We start from the raw sequence: 26338 nt of genomic DNA, 5'->3' as shown, positions 1-26338 counted from the left end.
ACCAGCACTGCTCCATCACCGGTGTAACATTCCTCATTACAGTCAAACTTGATGTGGTGCAAATTGTAAACACCTCTCAAACGATCGGCACTTAGTTAGCAAAGCCACATTAAAAATGTGTTTTTTTTTAAAAAACTGCTGTGATTATGACTTTGGAGCTATTCAGTGCACAGTGTAAAACAAAGACATTTGATGAGTGTTCCTCGGGACATTTGGTTTGCAGAATAGTTGGTCGGAAATTGCTGAGGTACCCTTTTTTTTGGAAGAGCAAGTCTCTCCTCGAATCTGCAGCAGTTACTCCAGTCCCATCCATAAATTCCATGAGTATGTTCTTAGATTCTCATCGTCCGTAACGTGAGAAATTCAGCTCTTTGCATCCAATTAACATTTTGTCAGAGCAGGTGGTTCCTAATAAATAATGAACCATCTGCCAAGACCCCCAAAAAAAACATTCTGCCGCAAACATTAGCACTGCAATATTTGGAAGGAGGATTTCATTAGGCTGCGTTTTTGTAATATTTGTGCCTCAAACGGTTTAATAATTTATCATATAATATCCAGGCAGAAAGCTCTGTTAAACCAATGGCACCTTTAATTTACACTGAAGACTTAATTACAAAAATGTACGCATCTCAGGGAATGGAATTTTCCCTGTAAATCTGGTCGTCATTTGTATTCTGGCGGTAAAGTAAAACGACCAAGCGAACAGGAACTTGCAAAATTAGAAGGCTGGCAAGGAAAGGTCAAGCCTCCGGCAAGAGGCCATTATGTTTACATCACTTTCTTCTCAAGGGGTGGGAGGGGTATACTTTCCAATTAGTTGAATTAAAGTGACATTTGGGGCACCGTTTTGGGTTCTGTCCCTGATGTTGGGAGTCAAATGGAAGTCTTAACGCCACCTTGTATCAGGAGCAATCACCAGGCAATGTTTTTTTCCCCAAAATTGACCAATTATTGGCCAGAGGGCACACTTGCTGTCCAACTAATGTTGGTAGGTGGACTCCCTAAGCTGGAAGGTCAGTCAGTAGGCCCAGAAGGAGTTTTGAACTGTCAATACAGGTAGGGGGAAAGAGGGTGCTTTCAATTTGATGAGCCCTGTCGGTGTTTTTTATAAAATATTGAAATTTTAAAATGGCCACAGCTACTGGGCCACCATTGTTGGGGGGGGGGCCTCCTCAACCATTGGGTGGCCCAGCAGGAAGCTGATTGGAAAAATTGCAGTTGCCCTGTGACAATTGGCCTTAACTAACTTTAATTGGCTACCTGCCAATTAATGGGGCTGGATAGCTCTCCCGTGCCCCATTCCATATCCAGTGGTACCGGCATCCTGGCCCATGATGCAATATTTTGCACGTGCCCGCCTCTGACATGGAACAAAAAAATCTGCCCATGATCACATTTGGTTGACTTCCTTCTATAAATTTAAGCAACCCAACGATTTTTTTCTGGCCTCGCTTTGCTATCCCTGTTTCAGCCACCTTCGGAACGATTGGTCAAGTGCATGTGTGAGGCACGCATTCAAATCACAAGAGGGGGCACGGTGACGGTGGTTAGCACTGCTGCCTCACGGCTCCAGGGAAGCGGGTTTAATTCCGGCCTTGGGTGACTGTCTGTGTGGAGTTTGCACGTTCTCCCTGTGTTTGCGTAGGTGCTCCGGTTTCCTCCCACACTCCAAAGATGTGCAGATTGGCCATGCTAAATTGCCCCTTAGAATCAGGGAGATTAGTGGGGTAAAAACTTGGGGTTATGGGGGGATAAGGCTCGGTTGGGATTGTTGTCTGTGCAAGCTCGCTGGGCTGAATTGCCGCCTCCTGCACTGTAGGGATTCTACGATTCACTTCTTCAAAAAGAAAGAGGATCCTTTTGTGATAACTCTGAGTTATGCTATTGTATAATCAGGTTCTTGGGCAGTCCAGGCACAGTACTGAATGTAAGGCGCTTGAATCACTTGGACGGTGGCCAGGATTCCTGGAGCTCTGAGAAAATCTAAGGCAAAACATTAACAAACAGAATAAATTGTTGCTGAACTCCGTGCTGACAAAATGGATTATTTAAAGGAGCAAAACAAATAATTTTAAGGATCGTGTGGCGGGGTTTTATGGCGTCACTGATCCCGAAACCGTAAAATCCCGCCTGAGGCCAACGGATCTTTCCATGGTCTGCCCCTCGCTCACTCCGATTCCCGGGGTGGGTGGGGCAGTAAAATTCCGCTTTCGTCTTTTAGTTGGAACAATTATCCTCCGATTGAAGTTTTAGCCAACTGAGGATGAAGAGTCGGAATAGCTTAGTTATTTACATCACAGTCGAGTCCTGTAGTGGCAAAATGATGCCCTTTAATGTGATTACCATCCTGTCTTTGCGAAATGACAAATTACTTTTCTTTAATGAAGGTTCAAAGACAACAGATAAACATTCTTGTTTCACTTTGAGACGATTTAACCTGAGGCCATGAAAAGTCTGAATTATTTATTGGAAATGATATTTATTAACAGTCAAATATATTCAATGTATGTGAATACATAACTTTGTTTTCTTTCATCTCAGTGGTAATACTTCTCTAACTGTGTTTGGAACAAACTTGGATATAATTCAGGAGCCCAGAATTCGTGTGAAACACAACAGCCGAGAGTCTCTCAATGTAAGTCATGATGGATGTCAGTTGAGTACACACTTGTGTGTTCCGTGGTAGAACATTTTGGCTAGAGGTTCCGAGCAGTGGTCATCCCAGTCACGTTGTCACTCCACTGTCCTTACTTACCTTAGCTGGGAACTGCATATTTCTCACCTGACCTTCTGATTCGAGCAGGGGAGAGATGCGCTGGCTCTATTGATGCCTGGGGCTCTTCCAGTGCACATCAAGGGTGGTGAAGCTTTTTAATGGCACTAGCTGCCATGAAGCAGGTGGGCTTGAAGGCCCCAGACGCTTTGAGAAGTCAGGGAGAAGGTACATGTATAGGGTATGCGGATGGGATGGGATGATGGGAGTAGGATGGATGAGAGGGGTGGGATAGGTTGAGGCAGGGTCAGGTGATTAGGTGGAGGGGTGGGGAGGATGATTGGAGCATGGGGAAGGTAGTCTGCAGGGTGGAGTGGGCAGTCGGAGTGTAGGGGCAATACTATAGCTTCCCAACAGTTGGAAGTGGTTTTGATCCTTCTAATTTTATCTGGGTATCTTTCCTGCTAGGAGAGTCCGAAGCATGCAAAAATCTCTAATTTATCATTGAATCCCCACAATTTCAAAGGGAGGCCATTCGGCCCATTGAGTCTGCACTGACTCTCCAACAGAGCATCTTACCCCTGCACTATCCCTGTAACCCCACACAAACTTGGAAGGAAGTTCCCTTTGCTGGACACCAGATCCCAGGCCATTATTACACCAGACAAAAAGAGAAATGACACCCAATGTCAATGCATGCAGCATTTCTCCTGCATCCTGACAATGAGCTCATCAGACCTGCTATGGTAAGACCCGCAATCATATCTCAGTCTCTTCACAGATTCTCAGCACTTTACTTCTTCTCCAATACAACCAATTGTTCTCTTCCCTCCATCTCATGCCCCCCCCCCCCCCTCTCCAAGGTCCCCATGCAAAGTGTGCATGGGAATTGATCAGGAAGTTCAAACTCCTGATGGACAATTACCCTGCTCCAGAAACCATCTGATATCCCGTGGGACGGCATGGTGGCACAGTGGTTAGCACTGCTGCCTCACAGCGCCAGGGACTCGGGTTCATTTCCGGCTTCGGATGACTGTGTGGAGTTTGCTGTGGGTTTCAAGTCAACTTCAGCACATAATGAAGTCTGAAACTTTTGATTTGCTGAGAGATTTCCATGATGTTATAAGCTCCACCTGGCACAGTGGTTAGTACTGCTACCTCACAGCGCCAGGGACCCAGGTTCAATTCCAGCCTTGGGTGACTGTGTGGAGTTTGCATGTTCTCCTGGTATCTGCGTGGATTTCTTCCAACTGCTCTGGTTTCCTCCCACAGGCCAAAGACGTGCGGGTTAGGTGCATTGGCCATGCTAAATTGCTCCTTAGTGTCGGGGGATTAGCAGGGTAAATATGTGGGGTTACAAGGATCGGTTCTGGGTGGGATTGTTGTCAGTGCAGACTCTGGGCCGAATTGCCTCCTCCTGCACTGTAGGGATTCTATTAGTTACCCTGGTCTCATGGATCCTGATTTAAAATGGTTTTTTAAAAAAGTAGCTTTCCACCATGAAGGAGCAAAAATGGAGAAGGCTATAATAACCCTGTCAATTCTGTTCTCTGATACATAGGGGAGAAAGAAAGATAATGGGCTGGATTCTTGGACTGCTCACGCCAGTGGGATTTTCTTGTCCCACTGCGGTGAAGGGAGATTTGGCTGAGCGATTAAATTCTCCTCTTGCTGGCAGTGACGGAAGGGCGTGAACGTCTGTTTGGGGAGGGGAGTGAGAATCAGACTTAGACAATTGTAAAGAAGTTTATTTTTAAGTTTATTTATTAGTCACAAGTAGGCGTACACTAACACCACAATGAAGTCACTGTGAAACTCCTATAGTTGCCACACTCCGCCTGTTCGGGTACACTGAGGGAGAATTTACCCTGGCCAATGCACCTAACCAGCACACCTTTAGACTGTGGGAGGAAACTGGAGCACCTGGAGGAAACCCACACAGACACGGGGAGAATGTGCAAACTCCACACAGACAGTGACCCAAGCCGGGAATCGAACCCGGATCCCTGACGTTGTGAGACAGCAGTGCTAGCCAGTGTGCCGCCTAAGAAGTGCACTATTCAACAAAAAAAAAAACAAGATTGTGTAATCACTCCAGAATATTTTTGTCCAAACGACCAGCAAGAATTTATATCTATATTGCACTCTATAATATATAAATATGTGTATAAAATATTTTGCCAAATCCAATAAGTTTAATACGAGGCATTATGAAATCATCAGTCATTGTTTACACTCATGAATAATGCAAATGTAGAGAAGGATTTTTTTAAAAACAGCATTTTAAATATTCTATCCCACAATAATCTTTAAATCCAGTAAAAAAACAATAATCTTTAAATCCAGTAAAAAAACAATGAACTGAAATTTCTGGATGATGCAGTGCAGACGTGCTAATGCAGAAAAGCTAATGCATTTTGTACAAGAATCCTCTGCTTTTAAAGTCACACAGAGAGGGTTAATGGAATTTCTGAATCTCCTTAATGGTGTTTAATGGAAGATTAACTTTAGACAAAGGAGCCTTTGTCAGCATAAAGAGAAATGAAACAAGGAGAACGAGAGAGAGAGAAATCTATATAGATTTAATTTTGCATTTTATCTGTGGTCATTCTTTAATTAAGTAAATTAGCCATTTCCGCACTGGGAAAAAACTCCTGGGAGTTTGTTCGACTCGGGTGAATTGACTGTATGGAATTTCAATTCAATATCTGGAACGCTCAGTTTGGCTTCAGCTCACTGTCTCATTTGTGGAGTGTATTCATGCTAGGAAATTTAGTTCAAATTAACTTTCCCTGGAGGAAAAGTGAAATGAAAAATAAAGCTTACTGTACATCAAACTATACTTTGGTACATCCTTGTAGCCTGTAAGGGTATCGATTTTCTTTAATATATGAAAGAAAGGTATCACTGCAGTGTTTTGAAGACCAGAGGGAACTTGGGTTGTTACAACGTGTGTGCTTATGTTCAGGTAATTTGCAGCGTAGCCTGTGGTCTAATAAAACACTATCAATATGAGAGAGGCTATGTTCATAATTTATGGATTAAATCTTCCGCCCCGCCCCGGTGGCAGGTTTGGTGGCAGAGGGGCAATTAATCGGGTGTGAGCGTGCCTCCCTCCACCCCAATGAAGTCCAGGGCGGGAAGGCCCATGGATACTGTTCCCACCCCACCACCAATTGCGACCCTTGAGTAGGAAAATAATGCCCCCTGAAGGGCTTCATCCTGCCTCCACAGGTATTCGTCCAATGGCAGGCAGGGAAATGCCTGGAGTATAACAAGCAAGCAAACCCTGATGTGTTTGCTTGTGGGCTCTTGGGAGGGAGAAGGAAGATGCTCGTTCAAAGACACTCAGTGCCTGATTAAGGGACCTAGCGTAGGTTAGAGGATGGTGGGGAGAGGAGGTGGGTGGCATGTTCTGATGAGAGCCACTTCCCCTCCCAGAAGAAAGAGAAACAGTTCAGACCAGTTGGCTGGTGATGCTATTTTTAGCACCTGTCCGCTTCTGGACCAGGCCATGCTTAAAATCTTGCCCCAACTCAGTTTATTGGGTTACATCTCCCCTGTAAACACAGTGCCTCACAGCGCCAGGGACCTGGATTCAATTCCCGGCTTACGTCACTGTCCGTGCAGAGTCTGCACGTTCTCCACGTGTCTGAGTCAGTTTCCTCCGGGTGCTCCAGTTTCCTCCCACAGTCCGAAAGATGTGCTAGTTAGGTGGATTGGCCATGCTAAATTCTCCCTAAGTGTACTGGGACGGGAGCTTGAGTGTGGCGATTTTCATACCAACTTCACTGCAGTGTTAATGTAAGCCTACTTGTGACACTAATAAATAAATGTAGCTCATTGCATGATGTGCTCATTGGTGCCCTTGTACTGCAAGAAATCCTACACCAAGAAAACTTGCAGAGGGCATCCCCACAATATATGACCCTCTGGTTTGTAGCCAGTATATTTTTTAATCATACTCCATAAGTGTTGCTGTACAGTTAATTAGTAAATGTTATTTCCAATACACTTTCAATGTTAGATTCTCATGATCAAGCTCCTGAAGCTCTATGGCTCTAAGGTTGATTAATTTTCACATGGTTCTGAATGGTTCCCAGAGTATTTTTCTCAGCACCTCTCGTGACATTCAGACTTGCACATTCATGGAAAGCCCAGGTCATACAAAGTAGAATACTCCAGATTTTGAAAGCGTTTTAAAAGTTGAACGTTGTTTTTTTTCCTTTCTCTCTGCGCCAGGTGTGTGAAGTGTTGAATTCGACCACCATGACATGCCGTGCCCCAGCCCTTACACACGAATACCGACCTGGAATAGACACTGTGGAACGGCCGGATGAGTTCGGTTTTGTCTTTGACAACGTGCAGACGCTGCTTATCTACAATGATACAAATTTCATCTTCTACCCCAACCCGACCTTTGAACCCCTGAGCACAACAGGCATGCTGGAACAGAAGCCAGGCTCCCCCATTATACTGAAAGTATGTGCTAAGATCCGTAAGTTGGAATGCAGTACTATACCCTTAACCCCTCCACTGACAATTTCACATAATGATTTTCCCCAGTGCTGCAATGGTTCTCAGATGACAGGCTTTGATGATGATAGGTTGACCTAGACACTTTTATTTTCCTCCTTCAGATGTAGGTGTCGATGACCAGGTCTGCATTTCTTACCCATCCCTAGTTGCCCTGGGAAGGCGGTATGGTTGTCATGCTTCATACAACTGACTGCTTTGCTGGGCAACTTCAGTATGCAGTTAAGAGTCACCACGATTATATGGAACTCCAGGTGTACAAGGATGTTACCGCGACTGGAAGGTTTGAATTATGAGAGGCTGGGACTTTTTTCCCCGGAGCACAGGAGGATGAGAGGAGACCTGAGAGAGATTTATAAAATCGTGAAGAGCGTAGATAAGGTGAAGAGCCAAGGTCTTTCCCTCAGGATAGGTGGTGTCCAAAACTAGAAGGAATGAGGGTGAAAAGGGAAAGATTTAAAAGGGACCTGAGGGGCAACTCTTCCACACAGAGGGTGGTGCATATGTGGAATGAGCTGCCAGTGAAGGTGGCAGAGGTGCGTACAATTGCAACATTTAAAATATATTTGGACAGATACGTGGATGGGGAAGGTTTAGAGGGAGATGGGCCAAACGCAGATAAATGGGACTAGTTCAGTTCTGGTCAGCATGGACGAGTTGGGCTGAAGGGCCTGCTTCAGTGCTGTATATCTCTATGGACTGGGCTGAGTGAGGACACTGAAGGGTGTTTAATAACGATCTGATAATTCCATGATCCTGAATTTCATCGCCAGTTTATTTTCCTAAAACTGAATTCAAAATCTTATTTGAATTCAAGTTATTCACCCTGGCCTCTGAGTTACTAGTCCAGTAACATAGCTATGTTACTATACCAGATAATAGATGCAAAACTGCAAACGGCATCATCCAAAATACGCAAATCCGGCTTTTTAATGATGATCCCATTATACATGTGGAGGTTTTTTTGTTCCTTGTCATATTTTGGCAAATTGCACAATTTACTACAACTAGCTTGTGGAAAATGGACATTGAGGTTGGGAGACCCAAAGCAAGGAGGAATTTTGGGAAGGAGATAACTTTTGAAAATAAATAAAGATTGTTTTGGGGGAGGGGAAGTTAACAAAATGCTGGGATGGAAATGATCTGATTTGTGTACAATGAAAGACGACCTACTTTTGATTAGTTGGTTCAAAGGAGCAGAAGAGTAGATAAATAGTGAAAAATTGCTCCTTTTTTTTTGGCAAATTGAAAAAATAAGAGAATAAATTCAGGATTATCACAGATTGCAGGGGGGGGGGGATTTTTTTAACCCGAGTTATTAGAGCATGCAATGCTTTACTGCCAGCGTCTATTTGAAAAAGAGATCATAACATTATATAAAGGGGATTTGGATTAATATGTGTAGAACGAATAAGGCAGGGAAATAGGATTAAAGCAGATAGCTCCAGTTGGAATGACAGCAGTAGCACAGGGGGTCGAGGGGGTGGTGAGGAACTGAATGGGGATTCCTCTCCTGTACTGCAGGCTATTTTCAAAACATTTAAATCTTGTGAGTTGTGGGGGGGAGAAAAGGATAACTCTGACCCTTTTGCAAAAAGGAAAGGAGCTCTAATTGGAAAAATTATGATTCTTTTAAGAAAAATTAAGTATTTGTTTATCAGAAACACTTGTAAAAGTGGGAACCTCTTCATCTCCAACAGCAATTTTTTTTCTAACTGTAATTGATGACTTGAAGGTTCCGGTGTTTATTTTTACAGTCGGGGTTAAGATAAATTAACTGAGATAAGTGGGTGTTATCATGTGGCAGGGTGATACTATCATGACCAGACACGTGGTACCTCAACAATTCCTGCTGTTTAAACTGTGTTCAACTGGTTCCAAACAATACCGCAGCCGGAATCCGCTGGGCAGATTTGAAAATGTTTTTTTTTGTGACCAGAGGCAAGTTTGCGAACGGCTATTTCTCTGTTTTTGTTTGGTTTTTCTCTGGAAATTTGAGAGCCAAGTTGTGGTAAACCACTGTTAGCTTATTGACTGTATATGTGACATGCCTGGACACATCCCTGCCGGCCCTACCCGAGACTCTCCCCCCCCCCCCCCCCCCCCCCCCCCCGGGTCCAGGTATAAAGGCAACTGCTCCCCACCCCCCTGCCTCAGTCTGGACCAGTTCACCGGCATGGGTGTGCTCCAAGTCTTTTGCTAATAAAAGCCTATTTGTTCTTGCATACAAACTAGTCTTTGCTCGATTGATGGTGCATCACAAGTAAACCTGCAACTTCCTCATGAAAGTCATATTTGGTGAGATTTAATAAGTTATAACATTTTATTCTTGCAGCGAAGTAACCAGCTACTTTTGGAACAGCAGAAACATCAGAGCTAGGTGTATTAAATTGTTCTCCGTGCTTTGAATCATCTCTTGTTAGCCCCTTCACACTCTGACCGACATTGGCTCCTGGTCAAATAACATCTTGATTGTAAAAGTCTCATCTTTGTTCTCAAATCCCATCGTGACCCCATTCCTCCCTATCTCTCCTAATCTTCTCCAGTTCCACAAACCTCCCAGATATCTCTGCTCCTCTAGTTTTAATTGCCCCACCAATAGTGGGATTCCCTCCCTACACCTTCCCATCTCTCTTTAACTAGAGCTTTGCTCCTCAAAGACCCTCCTTACAACCTGCTTCTGTGACCAAGTCTTTGATTATCATTATCCCCTACTTTCCATTATCCCCTTTGTAGCTCAGTGTAATACTGTTTTCTCCTACTCCTGTGCAGCACATTTGGATATTTACATTCCAGGTGCTACATCAGCACAATTCGTACTGTAATTGGGTTAAAAATAGGATATTTTGTTACAGAAACAAACCTCCACAACTGTGAAGCAAGATCACAGCAGAACAGAATCATAGAATCCTTACAGTGCAGAAGGAGTCATTCGGCCCATCAAGTCTGTACAGACAATCTTGTCCATGCACTATCCCTGTAACTGCATATATTCACCCTGCTAATCCCTCTGACACTGAGGGGCAATTTAGCGTGGCCAATCAACCTAACCCACACATCTTTGCATTGTGGGAGGAAACTGGAGCACCTGGAGGAAACCCATGCAGACGGGTAGAATGTGCAAACTCTACACAGACAGTCACCCAAGGCCGGAATTGAACCTGGTTCCTTGACGCTGTGAAGCAGCAGTGCTAACCACTGTGCCATCGTGCTGCCGAAAGATGCCTCTTTATATTTCATTTCACCTGCTATGCTGAAGGCTTCAGTATCTTGGATGAGGGATAAACTTTGGCCAAGACCTGGGAGAAGTCCCCTATCTTTCAAATAGTGCAGGCGGAATCTTTTGACATCTACCTGAGAGGACAGTTGGAGCTTCCGTTAACACCCCGATCCACAAGTCGGCACCTTCGGCAGTGCAACACTCCCTCAGTACTGCACTGGTGTGTTGGCCCAGGCTTGGTGCTCAATTCCAAGGGTTGAACTTGAACCCACGGGCGTGAGTGTGCTGTCGACTGAGCGGGGCTGACAGCTTTGTGCACAGAGCCTTTAATCATTTCATAATCTTGGCAGGATAGTGATATCGTGCATTATGCTTGAAGCTGTCTTTTAACCAAAGATCCATTGGCTGGGTGTTCTCGGAAATAATCTATACCTGGATGGAATTCAGAGATTAATTTTGCACCTTATTGATGATTTATTAGCGTGTAGCCATAAAAAGAGAATGTTGTGTGGGCAATTAAATTTAATTTTAATTTTTTGCTGTCTTATACATGCCATATTAATTGGCTAAAGACTTGAGATATTTGTAAATAAACAAAAATCAGCTTGAATTATGATTGTGGCAAATCATCAGATGTGTGTCAGCTTAGCATCCCATTCATATGGCATCTTAAAACAAAAGCAATTTATTAGTGGTTCATAATCGCCTCAAACCCTGAGGCGAAATTATAACCACTATGGATTGTTGCCATAATACATAATACACGAGGAAACCAAAGCTACAGAATGTAGATGGGCAAATTCTATGATCCACACTCCCGACATGCGGGCTCTCTCATGAAGAGTGCAGGTCAGAAAATGTTCTGGTCCTTCCTCCAGGCCCGTGGAGTCATTGAATGTATTCCATCATCCTTGAGGGGCGGCACAGTGGCTAGCACTGCTGCCTCACAGCATCAGGGACACGGTTCGATTCCAGGCTTGGGTCACTGTCTGTGTGGAGTTTGCACATTCTCCCCGTTTCTGCGTGGGTTTCCTCTGGGTGCTCCAGTTTCCTCCCACAGTCCGAAAGATGTGCTGGTTAGGTGCATTGACTCAAACAGGCACCGGAGTGTGGCGACTAGGGGAATTTCACAGTAACTTCATTGCAGTGTTAATGTAAGCCTTACTTGTGACTAATAAATAAACTTTATAAATAAACTTTTACTTTAAGCACAGGTGCAAATGTAGAACAAGAAAAGTATACCTTTGGACTGATGTTGAACTTTCTGGTGTACTCTTGTGTTCTCGGCACTGTTCCGAGCTGCATCTCGAGCATCATGCTTCACTCAAGTCCCGTGCTTAATGGAATTTCTCCCAATGCTCGCAGTTCATGCAACAGAGTTAAGCGTGGTTTAAAGTTTATTTATTAGTGTCACAAGTAAGCTTACATGAACACTGTAATGAGGTTACTGTGAAAAGCCCCTGGTTGCCACACTCGCACGCCTGTTCGGGTACACTGAGAGAGAGTTCAGCATGGCCAATGCACGTTTTTCAGACTGTGGGAGGAAACTGGAGCATCCAGAGAGAGCCCACGTAGACACGGGGAGAATGTGCAGACTCCGCACAGACAGTGACCTAAACCGGGAATTGAACCCAGGTCCCTGGCACTGTGAGGCAGCAGTGCTAACCACTGTGCCATTGTGCTATCCATAGATGCCTGAGTTTCTTGCATGAATATCAAACAGTTGAAAAGAACTCCTTATATTGCAGGATTCATAAATAAAACACGTATATTCGTAACAGTACCCAATTTAATTAATCTTCTGTGGGAGGTGAATAACAACATGTTAAACTTTCGAGAAGACGCTCCCTGAAATTTCCCCTTAAATCAGCAAAATAATCTAATGAAACTCGATGAGTAATCTAACCTTATAATCTATGCTATTTAACCTTGTCCAGTTTCATGAGGCTGACGGTGAATTCTGGTTCCTCAGTTCCTTGCTAATAGCCGAGCAGCAATTATTGAACAATGGAGCAGTGTTAAAGGTCAGGAGAAAAAAAGATTGGGAAAATTGCTAGCTATGCCAACCAAACTTAATAGTGAAAAATAATGACCCTGACCAACCCCCCTGTCCCAGTCACTGCGCCCCCTCCCCAAATTCCCTGAGACTGGCTTCGACATTGGAGGAAAGTCAAGTCTGTGATTATTTTTAAGTCATTTTATTGGTGCATCCTAATACTTTTGCATTCTTAATTTCCAAAATGAGATAAACTTCCTTGGTACAGCAAAGACTCAAACCCGAACCTTTAAGTTTGAAGTTTATAACATTGCAAGGAAGCTACTGGTGAGAATCCCCTAGTCGTCACACTCTGGCGCCTGTTCAGGTACACTGAGGGAGAATTTAGCATGGCCAATGCACCTAACCAGCATGTCTTTCGGACTGTGGGAGGAAACCGGAGCACCCGGAGGAAACCCACGCAGACACGGGGAGAACATGCAGATTCCGCACAGGCAGTGACCCAAGCCGAGAATTGAACCCGGGTCCCTGGAGCCGAGAGGCAGCAGTGCTAACCACTGTGCCACCAGGTTATGGGTTTTGAAGCCTGATACTGCCCACCTATTGCATGCATCCACTTAACTAACTGGAGAGACATTTTATTTACGATTTTATTCAAATCATTGCACACATTTCGGGCTTTGTAGAGCTTAAAATTGAAGTGATTGGATTTTTAAGGTGTCTCCTTGTTCTGAATTGACAAGGTGCATAGCAATGTGACAACATAATGTTTTATGGTGTAACCTTTCAGTGATTTCACCACATGATGTTTGAATATCGTCTGAGTATAATGAAATGCATTTTTCTTCAATATTACAGAAATGATTATTATCAAAAAGTAGTTGTCATGAAATGTTTGTGGTAAAGTTCGCACTTTTATGAAATTTTACATAATTTCATTCTGTAATCTTAACAGCTGTGGGAGAAGGTGAAAAGTAATCCTTGCCTGTGTCCCAGCAAGGAGCTCTGTTCATGGATGGGGAAGCAGCAGATTCTCAGACCAGTGCTCACAGGAAGCAGAGAACTAGGTCAAATAGGGTTGCAGGCTAAAGCAGCAAACTCTCTTTCAAATCATATTTCTAACCTTTTGATAGAGACACATTCAAATATCCTTTTTCTCTAATAACCGAATTGTAACATCGGCATTAATTAAAGGTTGATCATTGGTCCAGTTATGATTAAGCCAAAGAGATGACAGCAATTAACTGGAATCTGTCCATGGATTACAAGGCAGAGAAATGTAACGTTGATTAAAATGTAATATTGAGTTGAGTACAAGCATGATTATAGAATCCCTACAGTGCACAAGGAAGCTATTTGGCCCATCAAGCCTGCACCGACAACAACCCCACCCAAGCCTATCCCCGTAACACCACGTATTTACCTTGCTAGTCCTCCTGACACTAAGGGGCAATTTAGCATGGTCAATCCACCTAACCAGCACGTCTTTTAGACTGTGGGAGGAAATCTGAACACCCGGAGGAAACCCACGCAGACACCAGGAGAACGTGCACACACCACACAGACTGTGACCCGAGGCTGGAATCGAACCCGGGTCCCTGGCGCTGTCAGGCAGCAGTGCTAACCACTGTGCCATTCTGCTACTGTGCCACATCCCGATGTGAACGTTGTCCTGTGAATTGACAAACTATGGAATTTTAATAATTAGCTTCATGGGAAATAAAATCTTTCTTCCCAAAGAGTCGATTTATCTTTAGGTGAGAGTTTTTTCCATATCTGGTTATATTTTATGACTTGATGACAGTAATTCTAGTTCAGTATTCAAGAGGTTAATGGCATTTCATTAGTATAGTTTACAAAAGTGAAGCAAGTTATATTACGAATAAAATTAGGCTTAAAAGTTTTTCAAAGTTATTAACATGCTAGACATAAGAAAAGGACCATTCAGCCCATCGAGCCTGCTCCGCCATTCAAAATAATCATGGCTGATCATCCACTTCAATGCCTTTTCCCCCACACTTATCATGTCCCTTTATCTCATTGGTATTTGGAAATCTATCAGTCTCTACTTTAAACATACTTGATGTCTGAGCTTCCACTCCCCTCTGGGGTAGAGAATTCCAAATATTCCTCTGCGTAAGACAAATTCTTCTCATCTTGGTCCAAAGTGGCTTCGTTCTTATTTTGAAATTGTGTCTCCTAGTTCTAGACATCTTACCTGCATCTACCCAGTCTATCCATAGAACCATAGAATCACAATAGTGCAGAAAGAGGCCGTTCGGCCCATCAAGTTTGCATTGACTCGCTGAAAGAGCATCTTACCCAAACCACCCCCCCCCCCCCCCCTCCCCTCAGCACCCCTCAAAAACCCCATTCATTTACCTTGGCTAATCCAGCGAAGCTACATCTTTGGACACTCGGGGGCAATTTTAGCATGGCCAATCCACCTAACCTTCCTATCTTTGGACTGTGGGAGGAAACCGGTGCACCCGGGAGAAACCCATGCAGACACTGGGTTATCCAAGGCTGGGTCCCTGGCACTGTGAGGTAACAATGCTAACCGCTGTGCCACCATGCTGCCCCTTTAAATAATTTGTAGGTTTCAATGAGATCACACCTCATTCTTCGAAACTCTAAGAGAATACAGGCAGAGTTTCCCCAATCTCTCTTCACAATACAGCCCCGCCATCATCGGAACAAGCCTAGTAAACCTTCATTGCACCATCTGTATGGTAATAATATCCTTCCTAAGGTCTGGGAAATTGCACACTGTACTCCAGCTGCGGTCTAACCATGGTTCTATACAATTGAAGCAGGACTTTGCTTGCATTCCTAATTGGTTGCTGGCACTCGGTGACTTATTGATGAGGACACCCAGGTCCCTTTGTATATGTATACATTTAAGAAATACTCGACACAGCTGTTCCTCCTACCAACATAGATAACTTCACATTTTTCCACATTATGTTTAACCTGCCATGTTCTTGCCCATTCCCTTAAATTTGACCTAATCCTCTTGAAGCCATTTTGCATCTTCCTCACAACACACATTCCCACCGAGCTTTGTGTCATCTGCAAACTTGGAAATATCGCATTTGGTCCCCACATCCAAATCATCAATATATATTGTGAACAGCTGGGACCCAAGTACTGACCCCACTCGTCAGTCTTGCAATGACCCATTTATTTGTACCCTGATTTTTGCCCGTTAGCCAATGCTTAATTCATACCCATAAATAATTTCCTATCACATATGCTTTAATTTTGCTTGTGTTATGGTTCAGGTCAGAAGCTCAAGTGTTTTATGGAGCCTGCCTGGATCATACGTTTGAATTTGGCGAGGATAAGCATGATAGGTTTCACTTCAGGTATGATTCAAATGACCCACTAGGAAGCTTTCATCAAACAAAGTTGATTTAAGAATATAGTTAACATGTGCAGTAAGAAATTAGCAATAACTTTTATCAATTACAAACTAGAAACAGTCATGATATGGTATAACCCTTAATGAATGCAGGAGCTGTCCCAATCAAACCAATCCCATAAACCAAATCCTTCAAACAGGTTTAATACAGCATAGATCATGTGATACTGAAATTGAGACCTTTGGATGAAGTCTGTAGTTCCCTGGATAGATTCAGAGCAGTTTGAGGTCAGAACAGCTTCCCAAAACACCAGGGTCTCTAGGCAAACCACCAATAGCAGATTCCCCCCTTCAGAAAGGCAAGACCTTGCTTTCAGCTAACCAGCAGAATTTCCAAAACCAGGAGAGAGAGGGAGACATCTTTTCAGCTTGATACCTCATCTAAAACTCAAGCTAAACAGCAGCTCAAACTGAAAACGAAAGAACTCCTGTCACCAAACCCGCCAACCAGTTTTTCCCCCGAACAATGCAGACTCATAAACATAACAGTAAAAATAAACAAACCCCATTTAAGCAGCAATATAAAGATTCCTACAGACAAACTGGTCCTGTAACGAAATTAGCTACGGTTGTAAGCTGAGAAACATTGAAGCTGCGAGAGCTGCAGAGATGGTAAAGGTATACTAAGGTCACACTAGCCAACCTCCTGTGGGGGACTTTATCAAAAGCCTTCTGAAAATCCAAGTATACTATGTCCACAAACTCTCCTTTTCCAATTCTGTTCGTAACCAGTTCAAAGAAAACTCCCGACAGGTTCGTTAAATATGATTTCCCATTTGTTAATCTATGTCCCATCAGATCATGATTATCCGAGTGTCTGTTTAGTGATCTTAGATCTTGGTGACTGTATTTGAGAGTATAACTTCACTCTAAAGACTATTTATATTGTCGGTAATCTGCTAGCACTGCTTGTCTGTATTCTGATTTAAATTAGACTTTATTGTATGTCTCTTTTTTTGTGCTGAAGACAGAATACCAAACATTTATTTTGTCTATTGACAGGGCCGGAACTTGTTGCCTCCTGCCGCTGGTGGTGCCAAGCTGAACTATACGGTATTGATCGGTGACACACCGTGCGCCGTCACAGTTTCCGAGACGCAGTTACTCTGTGAGCCTCCAAATTTAAGTGGACAGCTCAGAGTCCTGGTGAGTAATTTGAGCTCATGTACAGTAAATGATTTTTTTTCTGTACCCAGTCTCATTCTGTACCCTATCTACACACGTGCTGAAAATCATAACCAGTGCCCCTTCAATAAGAAAGTGAAGCAGTAGAGCAAAAATAAACTTTCTAGCTCAGAAATCATAGACTCATAGCAACCCTACAATGCAGAAGGAGGCCATCGAGGCTGCACTGACAATAATCCCATCCAGGCCTGATCGCCGTAATCCCCCTGATGCTAAGGGGCAAGTTATCATGGCCAATCCACCTAGCCCACACATCACTGGACTGTGGTAGGAAACCAGAGCACCCGGAGGAAACCTACGCAGACACGGGGAGAATGTGCAGACTCCACACAGACAGTGGACCAAGGCTGGAATTGAACCCTGGGCCTGTGAGGCAGAAGTGCTAACCACTGTGCCACCCCAATGCTATACGCCAGGAGAGTGCAGCCATATGGTGAACTTGGAGTTTATGCCCTGCATCGCGCCTACTTCCTACTGTAAAATCAGTTAGCAGAGTTTGGATTCAACAGTGAATTGCGTTACCAGGTTTTGCATTTCAGGCGGCCCCAGATTTTCAAATCCCGGTCAGGTGTACGGAGTCAGGAGATTTCCCGATTGGCAAACCTGACCTTTAAAAAATGTCTGCCTGCCGGTCGAATTTCCCGTTTGGGAGGGGGTGGGTGGTTCATAGAGTCATAGAAACCCTACAGAGCAGAAAGAGGCCATTTGGCCCATCGAGTCTGCACCGACCACAATCCCACCCAGACCCTACCCCATATCCCTATCCCTGGTTGCGGTAGAATCATAGAATCATAGAAACTTTACAGTACAGAAAGAGGCCATTCGGCCCATCGAGTCTGCACCGACCACAATCCCACCCAGGCCGTTCCCCCACATCCCTACATATTTATCCACTAATCCTTCTAACCTATGCATCTCAGGACACAAAGGGCAATTTTTAGCATGGCCAATCAACCTAACCCGCACATCTTTGGACTGTGGGAGGAAACCCGAGCACCCGGAGGAAACCCACGCAGACACGAGGAGAATGTGCAAACTCCACACAGACAGTGACCCAAGCCGGGAATCGAACGCAGGTCCCTGGAGCTGTGAAACAGCAGTGCTAACCACTGTGCTACCGTGCCGCCCGTCTGAGATAAGAGTTGGGGTGTGTGACTTGCCATGAGTTTTGAGGCTGCCGAATCTGGAAACGGGCTGGGCAGAATGTCTGCCATTGTGTTCCGGCACTGTGTTTAACTAAATAAAAGTATAGCAAAAAAAATCCTTACCCCCTCCTCCCATACACACACATCCTGTGTCCCACCCATCCCAACCTATGCCAAACCCCATAGCCCCTCATATCCCCAATCCCAGTATGTGTATTTAAACACAGAGGCAAACCCCATGGCCCTTCAGCCACTCTATGCCAACTTAGTGCCAACTCATGTCCCCACCATCCTTTGCACTTACCCCTTGCATGCCAACTCACATAGTATCCTTAGATGCTCCTTTGACAACTGGACAGTTCTTTGACAGGTGGACAGTTCCCATGAGTTTGTAACAAGTGCATAATCGTTTTCACATTTATCAATCCCACGTAGTGTGTTATCTCTCCCAAAGGGGTGCTCTAGCTATCCAAAAGAATCCAACAAGTTCAGACCTCTTCTCCCCTGGTCTAATCTGTGCACTCTAGGTTTCACACTTCTGACCAACCAAAATTCCATTTCAGTGGAGGCAGCTGGTGATTTGGTTGGCTGGCTTCCATCGTGAGCCACGTATGCGGAAACCCCGGCCTGACTCCACTACTCTCCCCACGTCCATCCGCCCTTGTGAAGATGGGAAATGCAGGATTTGGGGACAAAACTTAGAAATGAAGGGTCTGTCTTGGTGAAAATCCGGGCTCATGCCTTATGGTGGCCAACATAGCCTGTTGGAGAAAACATGTCAATCCAGCCAGCTTGTCTGTCTGTGCTCCCTGTGAGATATTTCTGTATTGTTATGAAATTTAATCACTGGAAATAATTTTAAATGCCAAGAATGAACATTTTTAAAAAATCCTCTTGGCTATCTACATAATTTTATGCAGTCTTTTTTGTTAAATATTTTCTGTATGCATTGCCTATGTATCTTAGTTTTCTTATCATAAATCTGTGTCCAATCTTGGACCATTCCGTACACTGCAGAAAAACCTGTGGATTTCCAGTTTGATCAAATTCTTGGGCCAGTTGGCACAAAACTCAGATGTGACTGGCACATTAGTTTTAACCCATCTTAAAAAGTTGCATGAGCAATTTCTGTCATTTGAAGGGGAAAATCAAAGTTTGAAAATATTGGGAAGACTAATTTTCTCCTAAAATAGAATTAACTCAACAAGTCTCCCCTCTCGGGTTATGAAGATCTTATAAAGTAAAATAAACTTTACTTTTACTTATCAGAAGTAAGGCTTACATTAACACGGCAATGAAGTTACTGTGAAATTCCCCGAGTCACCACACTCCGGCGCCTGTTTGGGTCAATGCACCGAACCAGCACATCTTTCAGACTGTGGGAGGAAACCGGAGCACCCGGAGGAAACCCACATAGACACAGGGAGAACGTGTAAACTCCACGCAGACAGTGACCCAAGCTGGGAATTGAACCCTAGTCCCTGGCACTGTGATGCAGCAGTGCTAGCCACTGTGCTACCGAGATCCCTTTCTCTTAATTGCTGCGTGCCCAATTCTTTTTTAAAAAAACTTGATTTGGAGGTTAGGGAAAGGGGAGAAATAATTTGCACTCTTCGCACTTCTACTTTTCTGAGGCTAAAGCTAATATCATAGCATCATAGAATCCCCACAGCACAGAAGGAGGCCATTCAGCCCATCAAGCCTGCACCAAGAACAATCCCAACCAGGCTTTATCCACGTTACCCCACGTATTTTGCCCTGCTAATCCCCCTGACACTAAGGAGCAGTTTATCATGGCCGGTCAACCTAATCTGCACATCTCTGGAGTGTGGGAGGCAACCGGAGCACCCAGAGGAAACCCACACAGACACGGGGAGAACCTGCAAACTCCACACAGACAGTGTATCTATTGTTGGAACAGAGTAGTGGGGGTTGTACTTTTCCCCTGGCCGGTATTGGTACAGGAGCTGTTTGGTGCTGTCATTGAATGTCAAATTGGGAGAGTGTTCCTTAGCCCCTCACAGAAGTCGCTCGCCTGGAAATAAAATTCAAAAAAAACTTCCGCAACTGGGTGGATTTCCGTGAAGGGGATTATTGAATTCACCATCCATTTTTACACTCGGCTGAATTTTCCTTTCCATTAACTTCAGTTAACAATTACCGTTCACTTGTTAGTTGTTGCGCGTTTTGTCTTGTTCAAACAGGTCCAGGTGGGTGGACTGCAGTTCTCCCCTGGTATGGTCCACGTCATATCTGACAGCCTGCTCACCCTCCCAGCTATCATCAGCATCGCGGCAGGCGGTGGTCTTTTGCTGGTCATAGTAATCATTGTCCTGATTGCCTACAAACGGAAATCAAGGGAGAACGACCTGACCTTGAAACGATTGCAGATGCAGATGGACAACCTCGAATCGCGCGTCGCTTTGGAATGCAAAGAAGGTAAGAACCAGGCTGAGGGTTTTATTGAAGCGAGTGATATTTTACTAAATTGGTTTGGACTAGTACCTAGTGTGGGCGGAGTTTAGGATTCCCTTTTGGAGAACTAGGTGTTGAATTCCTTACATGAACTGACACTTGTACATACCTGCGATTTATCAGACAGGTTCCAAGGGATTGAAGGAGGGAAGCTGTGTTTAGATTGCCAATTCTAAGCGTAAATTTTTGCCACATTCTTGCAGGAATTGACAGTCAAGGGGAGTGTCAGGAGGTGGAACTACAATAATTTATCACCAGTTCTCCTATCTGTGCTGGGTCAGCAAGTGTTTTCAAGTACCCAGTAATGTGGAAATCTTCCGACTAAAAGTGTTTTTCATAGAGTTTAAGCGATTTGTTCATAGAATCCCTACAGAAGGAGGCCATTCGGCCCATCAAGTCTGCACCGACCACAATCCCACCCAGGCCCTATTCCCGTAACCCCTCATATTTACCCTGCTAATCCCACTGACACTCGGGTTAATTTAGCAAGGCCAATCAACCTAACTCGCACATCTTTGGATTGTGGGAGGAAACCGGAGCACCCGGAGGAAACCCACGCAGACACGGGGAACGTGCAAACTCCACACAGGCAGTGACCCGAGGTTGGAATTGAACCCAGGTCCCTAGCGCTGAGTGGCAGCAGTGCTAACCACTGGGCCACCGTGCCGCCCATTTTGTATAGACATTCAGAGGGCCAGATATTCAGTAGTAGAGTTGCAAGATGTTGATATTTATGGCAAGTTTTGAAGACCACCTAAGTAGGGTTGCATTCCTGAAGGGGGCAGAGTTCAACATCAGCAATGCACCATAAATTTCAAGTAGTTTCAGAGGGGTTAGCTGAAGTCGCACGTGCCTGATACCAACTATTAAGAGACTAGTAGTTTAACTTTGATTGTTCTTTGTGGGCAACCGTGTACCGTGTAGCAGCTGTTCGAGTCAGATTCCAATATGAGAACGCAAAATTGCTTTGCTGTGGGACTGTGATGCATTATTCGTGTAATACCTAGCACTGTAAAAGTAATTTGCTTCAAAGGGAATTTACTTGCTGAAAATGGGTTATAGTAAAAGACCAGGCCCTATATAAAAATTACAGATAAACACTAATGTCCTTATGTTAAGGGAATCAGCAACTTTGGTACACTCCTGATTGTTCAGTGTGTGAAAATGTGACACTCAGGTTACTGCACACAATAATCCAGCCTCAATTTGTAGTTGGGACTTGAGTGTTTTTGCTGATCAATCACAACACCTTAGCCTCAATTGTTCTCAGAAACATCAGCATTTTCTGGGTAGCACACATTGGCGTACGGAATCTCCTTTCAATCTAATTCAATCTTGTTTTCACCGACAAGGTCTGCCTTTCTTGGCCATCCCTAATTGTCTTAGGGGAGGTTAATGCCGAGTGGAGTAGAAAATCAAAGCTTTGTGCAATGCAAAAAGAATTAGATGAAAACACAGACCAGAGTCAATGCATCAATGAATGGAAGGCGATGGCCGAGTGATATGATCACTGGACTAGTTAATGTTCTGGGGACCCAGGGTCAAATCCCGCCACAGCAGATGGTAGAATTTGAATTCAATTAAAAATATTTGGAATTAAAAATCTACTGATTGTTCTTCCGGCAGTAGGGATACTTCAGTTGCAAGCAATAAAATAATTAACTTCAGAAAGCAAATCAAAGAAAAAGGTTTAATAAGGAAGCTTCATTACTCCAACACATGGGGCCACACTCTGGGCCATAAAAGCCCCCCACAATTCCCATCTGCTTTTTATTTATACTGGGTCAGCTGACCACCACATCATTTTGCCATTGGTTACATAGTCTACTGGGTCAGCTCACAGCATGTTACCATTGGTTACATCATAACACTAATTACCATGAAACCATTGCTGATCGTTGGAAAAACCCCCATCTAGTTCACTAATGTCCTTTAGGGAAGGCAATCTGCCGTTCTTACCTGGTCTGGCCTACGTGTGACTCTCAACTGCCCTCCGAAGTAGCCTAGCCAAGGGCAATTAGGAATGGACAGTAAACGCTGGCTAGCCAACAATGCCCATGTCCCATGAATGAATTTTTAAAAATGTAGATGAGCCACAAAGAAATCCAGTTCTCCAACTAGGAAGATGCCAGCTTTATCTCATCAAGCAGTACGATACACTAGTGAGTGATGAGAAAAAAGCGCACCAAGTCTGATAGATTTACTTGAATAATGTTTGCAGCTATAATGACGGTCTGCTGATCGTCAGAGGAATATCCAAAGATTTGGCTTCTTTTCTTCCTGCAACATACTGGGCAAGCAATCACTGCAAACAAGGCCCCACGGTGACATTAAATTGGAACTACAGCATTGAGATGCTATTGCTTATTATTCCAAGATATCGTCCCTTGATTGTGTCCAAGTCCAAAATACTAAGAGGCTGCCGTGTTTAACTATTTGTTAAATTTGATTCCTGTACCTTAGGGCTGACTTTTTAACTTTAGTGGCTGTATTGTGGGTTTCTATCCCAAAGACTGAGTCTGTACTTTAGCCTGTCGACAATTGAGATTCATGCGCCTCAACAGAGTGTATCCCACAGGTTCTCTCACCTCCTGCTGGAATAGCACCTCGAACCCACGGAGCGAAATGGTGGGCAGCTTGCAATGCCAACAATTTACCGAAAAGCAAAAATACGTTATATTTGCAGTTTACAGGCACTAAGGATGGAATTTTCCAGCCATTCACGCCAACGGGAGTCCCTGGTCCCACTGCAGTGAACGGAGATTTGACTGATGGACAAATTCTTCTTCCTCGCTTGCAGGGGCGGCGGGGTGTGAATGGCCACTAAGATCGCACCCTAAATGTGTATTCTCTCAAGTGAAGTGGATACTTTTTTTTACTCTTTCATGGGACATGGGCATCGCTGGCTGGCCAGCATTTATGGCCCATTCCTAGTTGCCCTTGAACTGAATGACTTGCTCGGCCACTTCAGAGGGCAATTGGGAGTCAACCCACATTGCTGTGGCTCTGGAGTCTCACGTAGGCCAGACCAGGTAAGGACAGCAGATTGCCTTCCCTAAAGGACATTAGAGAACCAGATGGGTTTTTCCAACAATCAACAATGGTACCATGGTCATCAGTAGATTCTTAATTCCAAATATTTTTTATTGAATTCAAATTCCATCATCTGCTGTGGCGGGATTCGAACCTGGGTCCCCAGAACATTAGCTGAGTTTCTGGATTAATGGTCCAGTGATAATACCACTAGGCCATCTGCTTCATTAAAAACATTCCAAACAGGAACTTTTCCATAACTGTTCCTGACCTTTTTCAACAGCGATACTTTTTGAAGCAACAGTGAACAAATAGTATAAACCATTGCTCTGTTTCTTATAGCTTTTGCAGAACTTCAGACCGACATTAATGAGTTAACCAGTGACTTGGATCGAGCTGGAATTCCATATCTTGACTACAGGACATATGCAATGCGAGTTTTGTTTCCTGGAATTGAGGATCATCCAGTCCTACGGGAGCTGGAGGTATGGCCAAATTTTAGAAATGTTACAGCTGATGATGAGCCATCCCTGCTAGCAAAAGTAAGATGGTAGTGAAGTTAAATACCTTTGTTGCACCACTTGCGGTTCTGCTGAGGGACCAGCTTTACTGGAGTCTTTCGCTAGACCTCTATCAGGCAGGGGACTCAATAGTCTATGCACATCGAGGTCTTTTTTTCCAGTAGAATCCCTACAGTGCAGAAGCAGGCTTTTCGGCCCATCGCGCCTACATTGACAACAATCTCACCTAGACCCTATCCCTGTAACCCCACGTATTTACTCCGCTAATCCTCTGATGCAAAGGGGCAATTTAGCATGGCCAATCCACCTAACTCGCACATCTTTGGAGTGTGGGCAAAAGCCAGAGCATCCGGAGGAAACCCACAGACACACGGGGTGAACATGCAAACTCCACAAGGTTGGAATTGAACCTGGTCCCTGGCACTGTGAGGTAGCAGTGCTAACCACTGCACCACTGTACAGTTTACAGGACTGACTGAACAGTTGATTATTACTTTTTGTGGAGCAGGATGAGCAGACTTACTCACCACATGAATGACCACCCCATGGTACTATCTTCCTACTAGCTGTGGTTGGCCCCAATGTTGTGGTGGCCTGAAGGTGGCAGCAGTCGTCCCAATCTGGCTGTGCATGTCATCAATATCCCAGTGATAGAGCCCCCAAAGTACACTGGATCTCCAATATCCATCTGGTGATAGATGGAAATGAAATCGTCCCTATTGCTTCTCAGATCAGAACAAAATAAATTTGTACCTAAAAGATTTGGATAAAAACTGAAAATGGTCCAATGTACATAATACAATGTTAATGTTTCTGGAAATGGATGGTAGGTGAGTAGGTGTAACAATGAACTGGCACTCATTGTCCCACTGTAACCATTATGTCCTAGGTGCCAGGCAATGGACAGCAGAATGTGGAGAAAGCACTGAAACTCTTTGGGCAGCTCATTAACAACAAGGTTTTCTTGTTGACTTTCATTCGAACACTGGAATTGCAGCGGAGTTTTTCAATGCGGGATCGCGGGAATGTGGCATCCCTGATCATGACCGCCCTGCAAGGCAAGCTCGAGTACGCCACCGACGTTCTAAAGCGGCTGCTCTCTGATCTTATTGAGAAAAACCTCGAGAGCAAGAATCACCCCAAGCTGTTGCTTCGCAGGTGAGTGGAATAGAGAGAAAATTCCCATGGTTAGATTGTTAAATAAATTATAGTATTATGCCTGCTAACATAATGGTCGAGAAACCCATTCCGCTGTGCCTAAGCTCAAATGCAAAATCGGTATGACACAAAATGAGTTCTTACAGCTATTAATTGGACAGCCAGTATCTCAGCTTGAGGGTAAGAAGCACTTTGACACTTGCAAGTGTCTAGTAACATGCACTGCTTTTGATTAACCTTTAAAACTGAAGCGCCTTTAAGTATGTGAGACATGCATAGCTTGCTCATCTGACTACCTGGAAAAATGGATTAGTGTGTAGAAAATAGGCAAGATAAAATTGAATGAAAATGGAAATATTGCTCGAGCTTCACAGCAACAATCAAATCCTCTGATGATCAATATTTACTTTTGTTTTTGTAAAATCCCAACTATAAATTGGATTACTAAAGCACATGTTTGCTCTCCAACTTGCAAGGGCTACTTGTCATTCCAATCCCATCCACTTCAGTGGATTGTAACAGTTCTTCGCCACCAAACGTTAAGGCATCCTGCGTTGAAAGGAGGGGGAGAAAAACAGATTGACTCGCCCAGCTTCAGTGTGGCTCGAACAGATTATGGGATTGATTCTGAGGTTGTAAGGGAGATAAAAATAGTGAAACAATTGATGTCAAAGAAAATTAAATTGCAATTTCAATATGTTCTTGTTAGTAAACATCAAAATATTGACACCTTCCTAAATTTCTCAATTTGAAACATGTGTCCAGAAAACCTAACGATGCCTGTCTGCCATAAACAAAATATGGTATTTAGCTCAAGAACTGGTTTCCATGATTTGACAAGATAGTACAACTGCTTCATTGACATTAGCTATTAAAACAAGGAAGGTAGGCAACAAGAAATTTCTGTACCACTCCATCGCAAAAGGGCA

At 44.0% G+C, this 26338-nt stretch overlaps 1 protein-coding gene across 3 annotated transcripts in view; it reads left to right on the top strand.

The window, feature by feature from the left end:
- The window catches only part of LOC144511865 (plexin-A2-like), a 483337-nt gene that overhangs the window by 395400 nt on the left and 61599 nt on the right, over nt 1–26338 (top strand). For all 3 annotated transcript variants that reach the window (XM_078242266.1, XM_078242268.1, XM_078242267.1), the window contains 6 exons: nt 2545–2638; nt 6959–7198; nt 16895–17038; nt 20427–20661; nt 24073–24215; nt 25141–25409. In XM_078242266.1, coding sequence (XP_078098392.1) covers nt 2545–2638; nt 6959–7198; nt 16895–17038; nt 20427–20661; nt 24073–24215; nt 25141–25409 — 1125 coding nt within the window. The remainder of the gene's footprint in view (nt 1–2544; nt 2639–6958; nt 7199–16894; nt 17039–20426; nt 20662–24072; nt 24216–25140; nt 25410–26338) is intronic.

The sequence above is a fragment of the Mustelus asterias genome, chromosome 25 (genome assembly GCF_964213995.1).
Source record: "Mustelus asterias chromosome 25, sMusAst1.hap1.1, whole genome shotgun sequence".
Lineage (NCBI taxonomy): Eukaryota > Metazoa > Chordata > Chondrichthyes > Carcharhiniformes > Triakidae > Mustelus > Mustelus asterias.
Note: the sequence above shows the minus strand (reverse complement) of the source record. Positions and strands in the feature narration are given on the sequence as shown.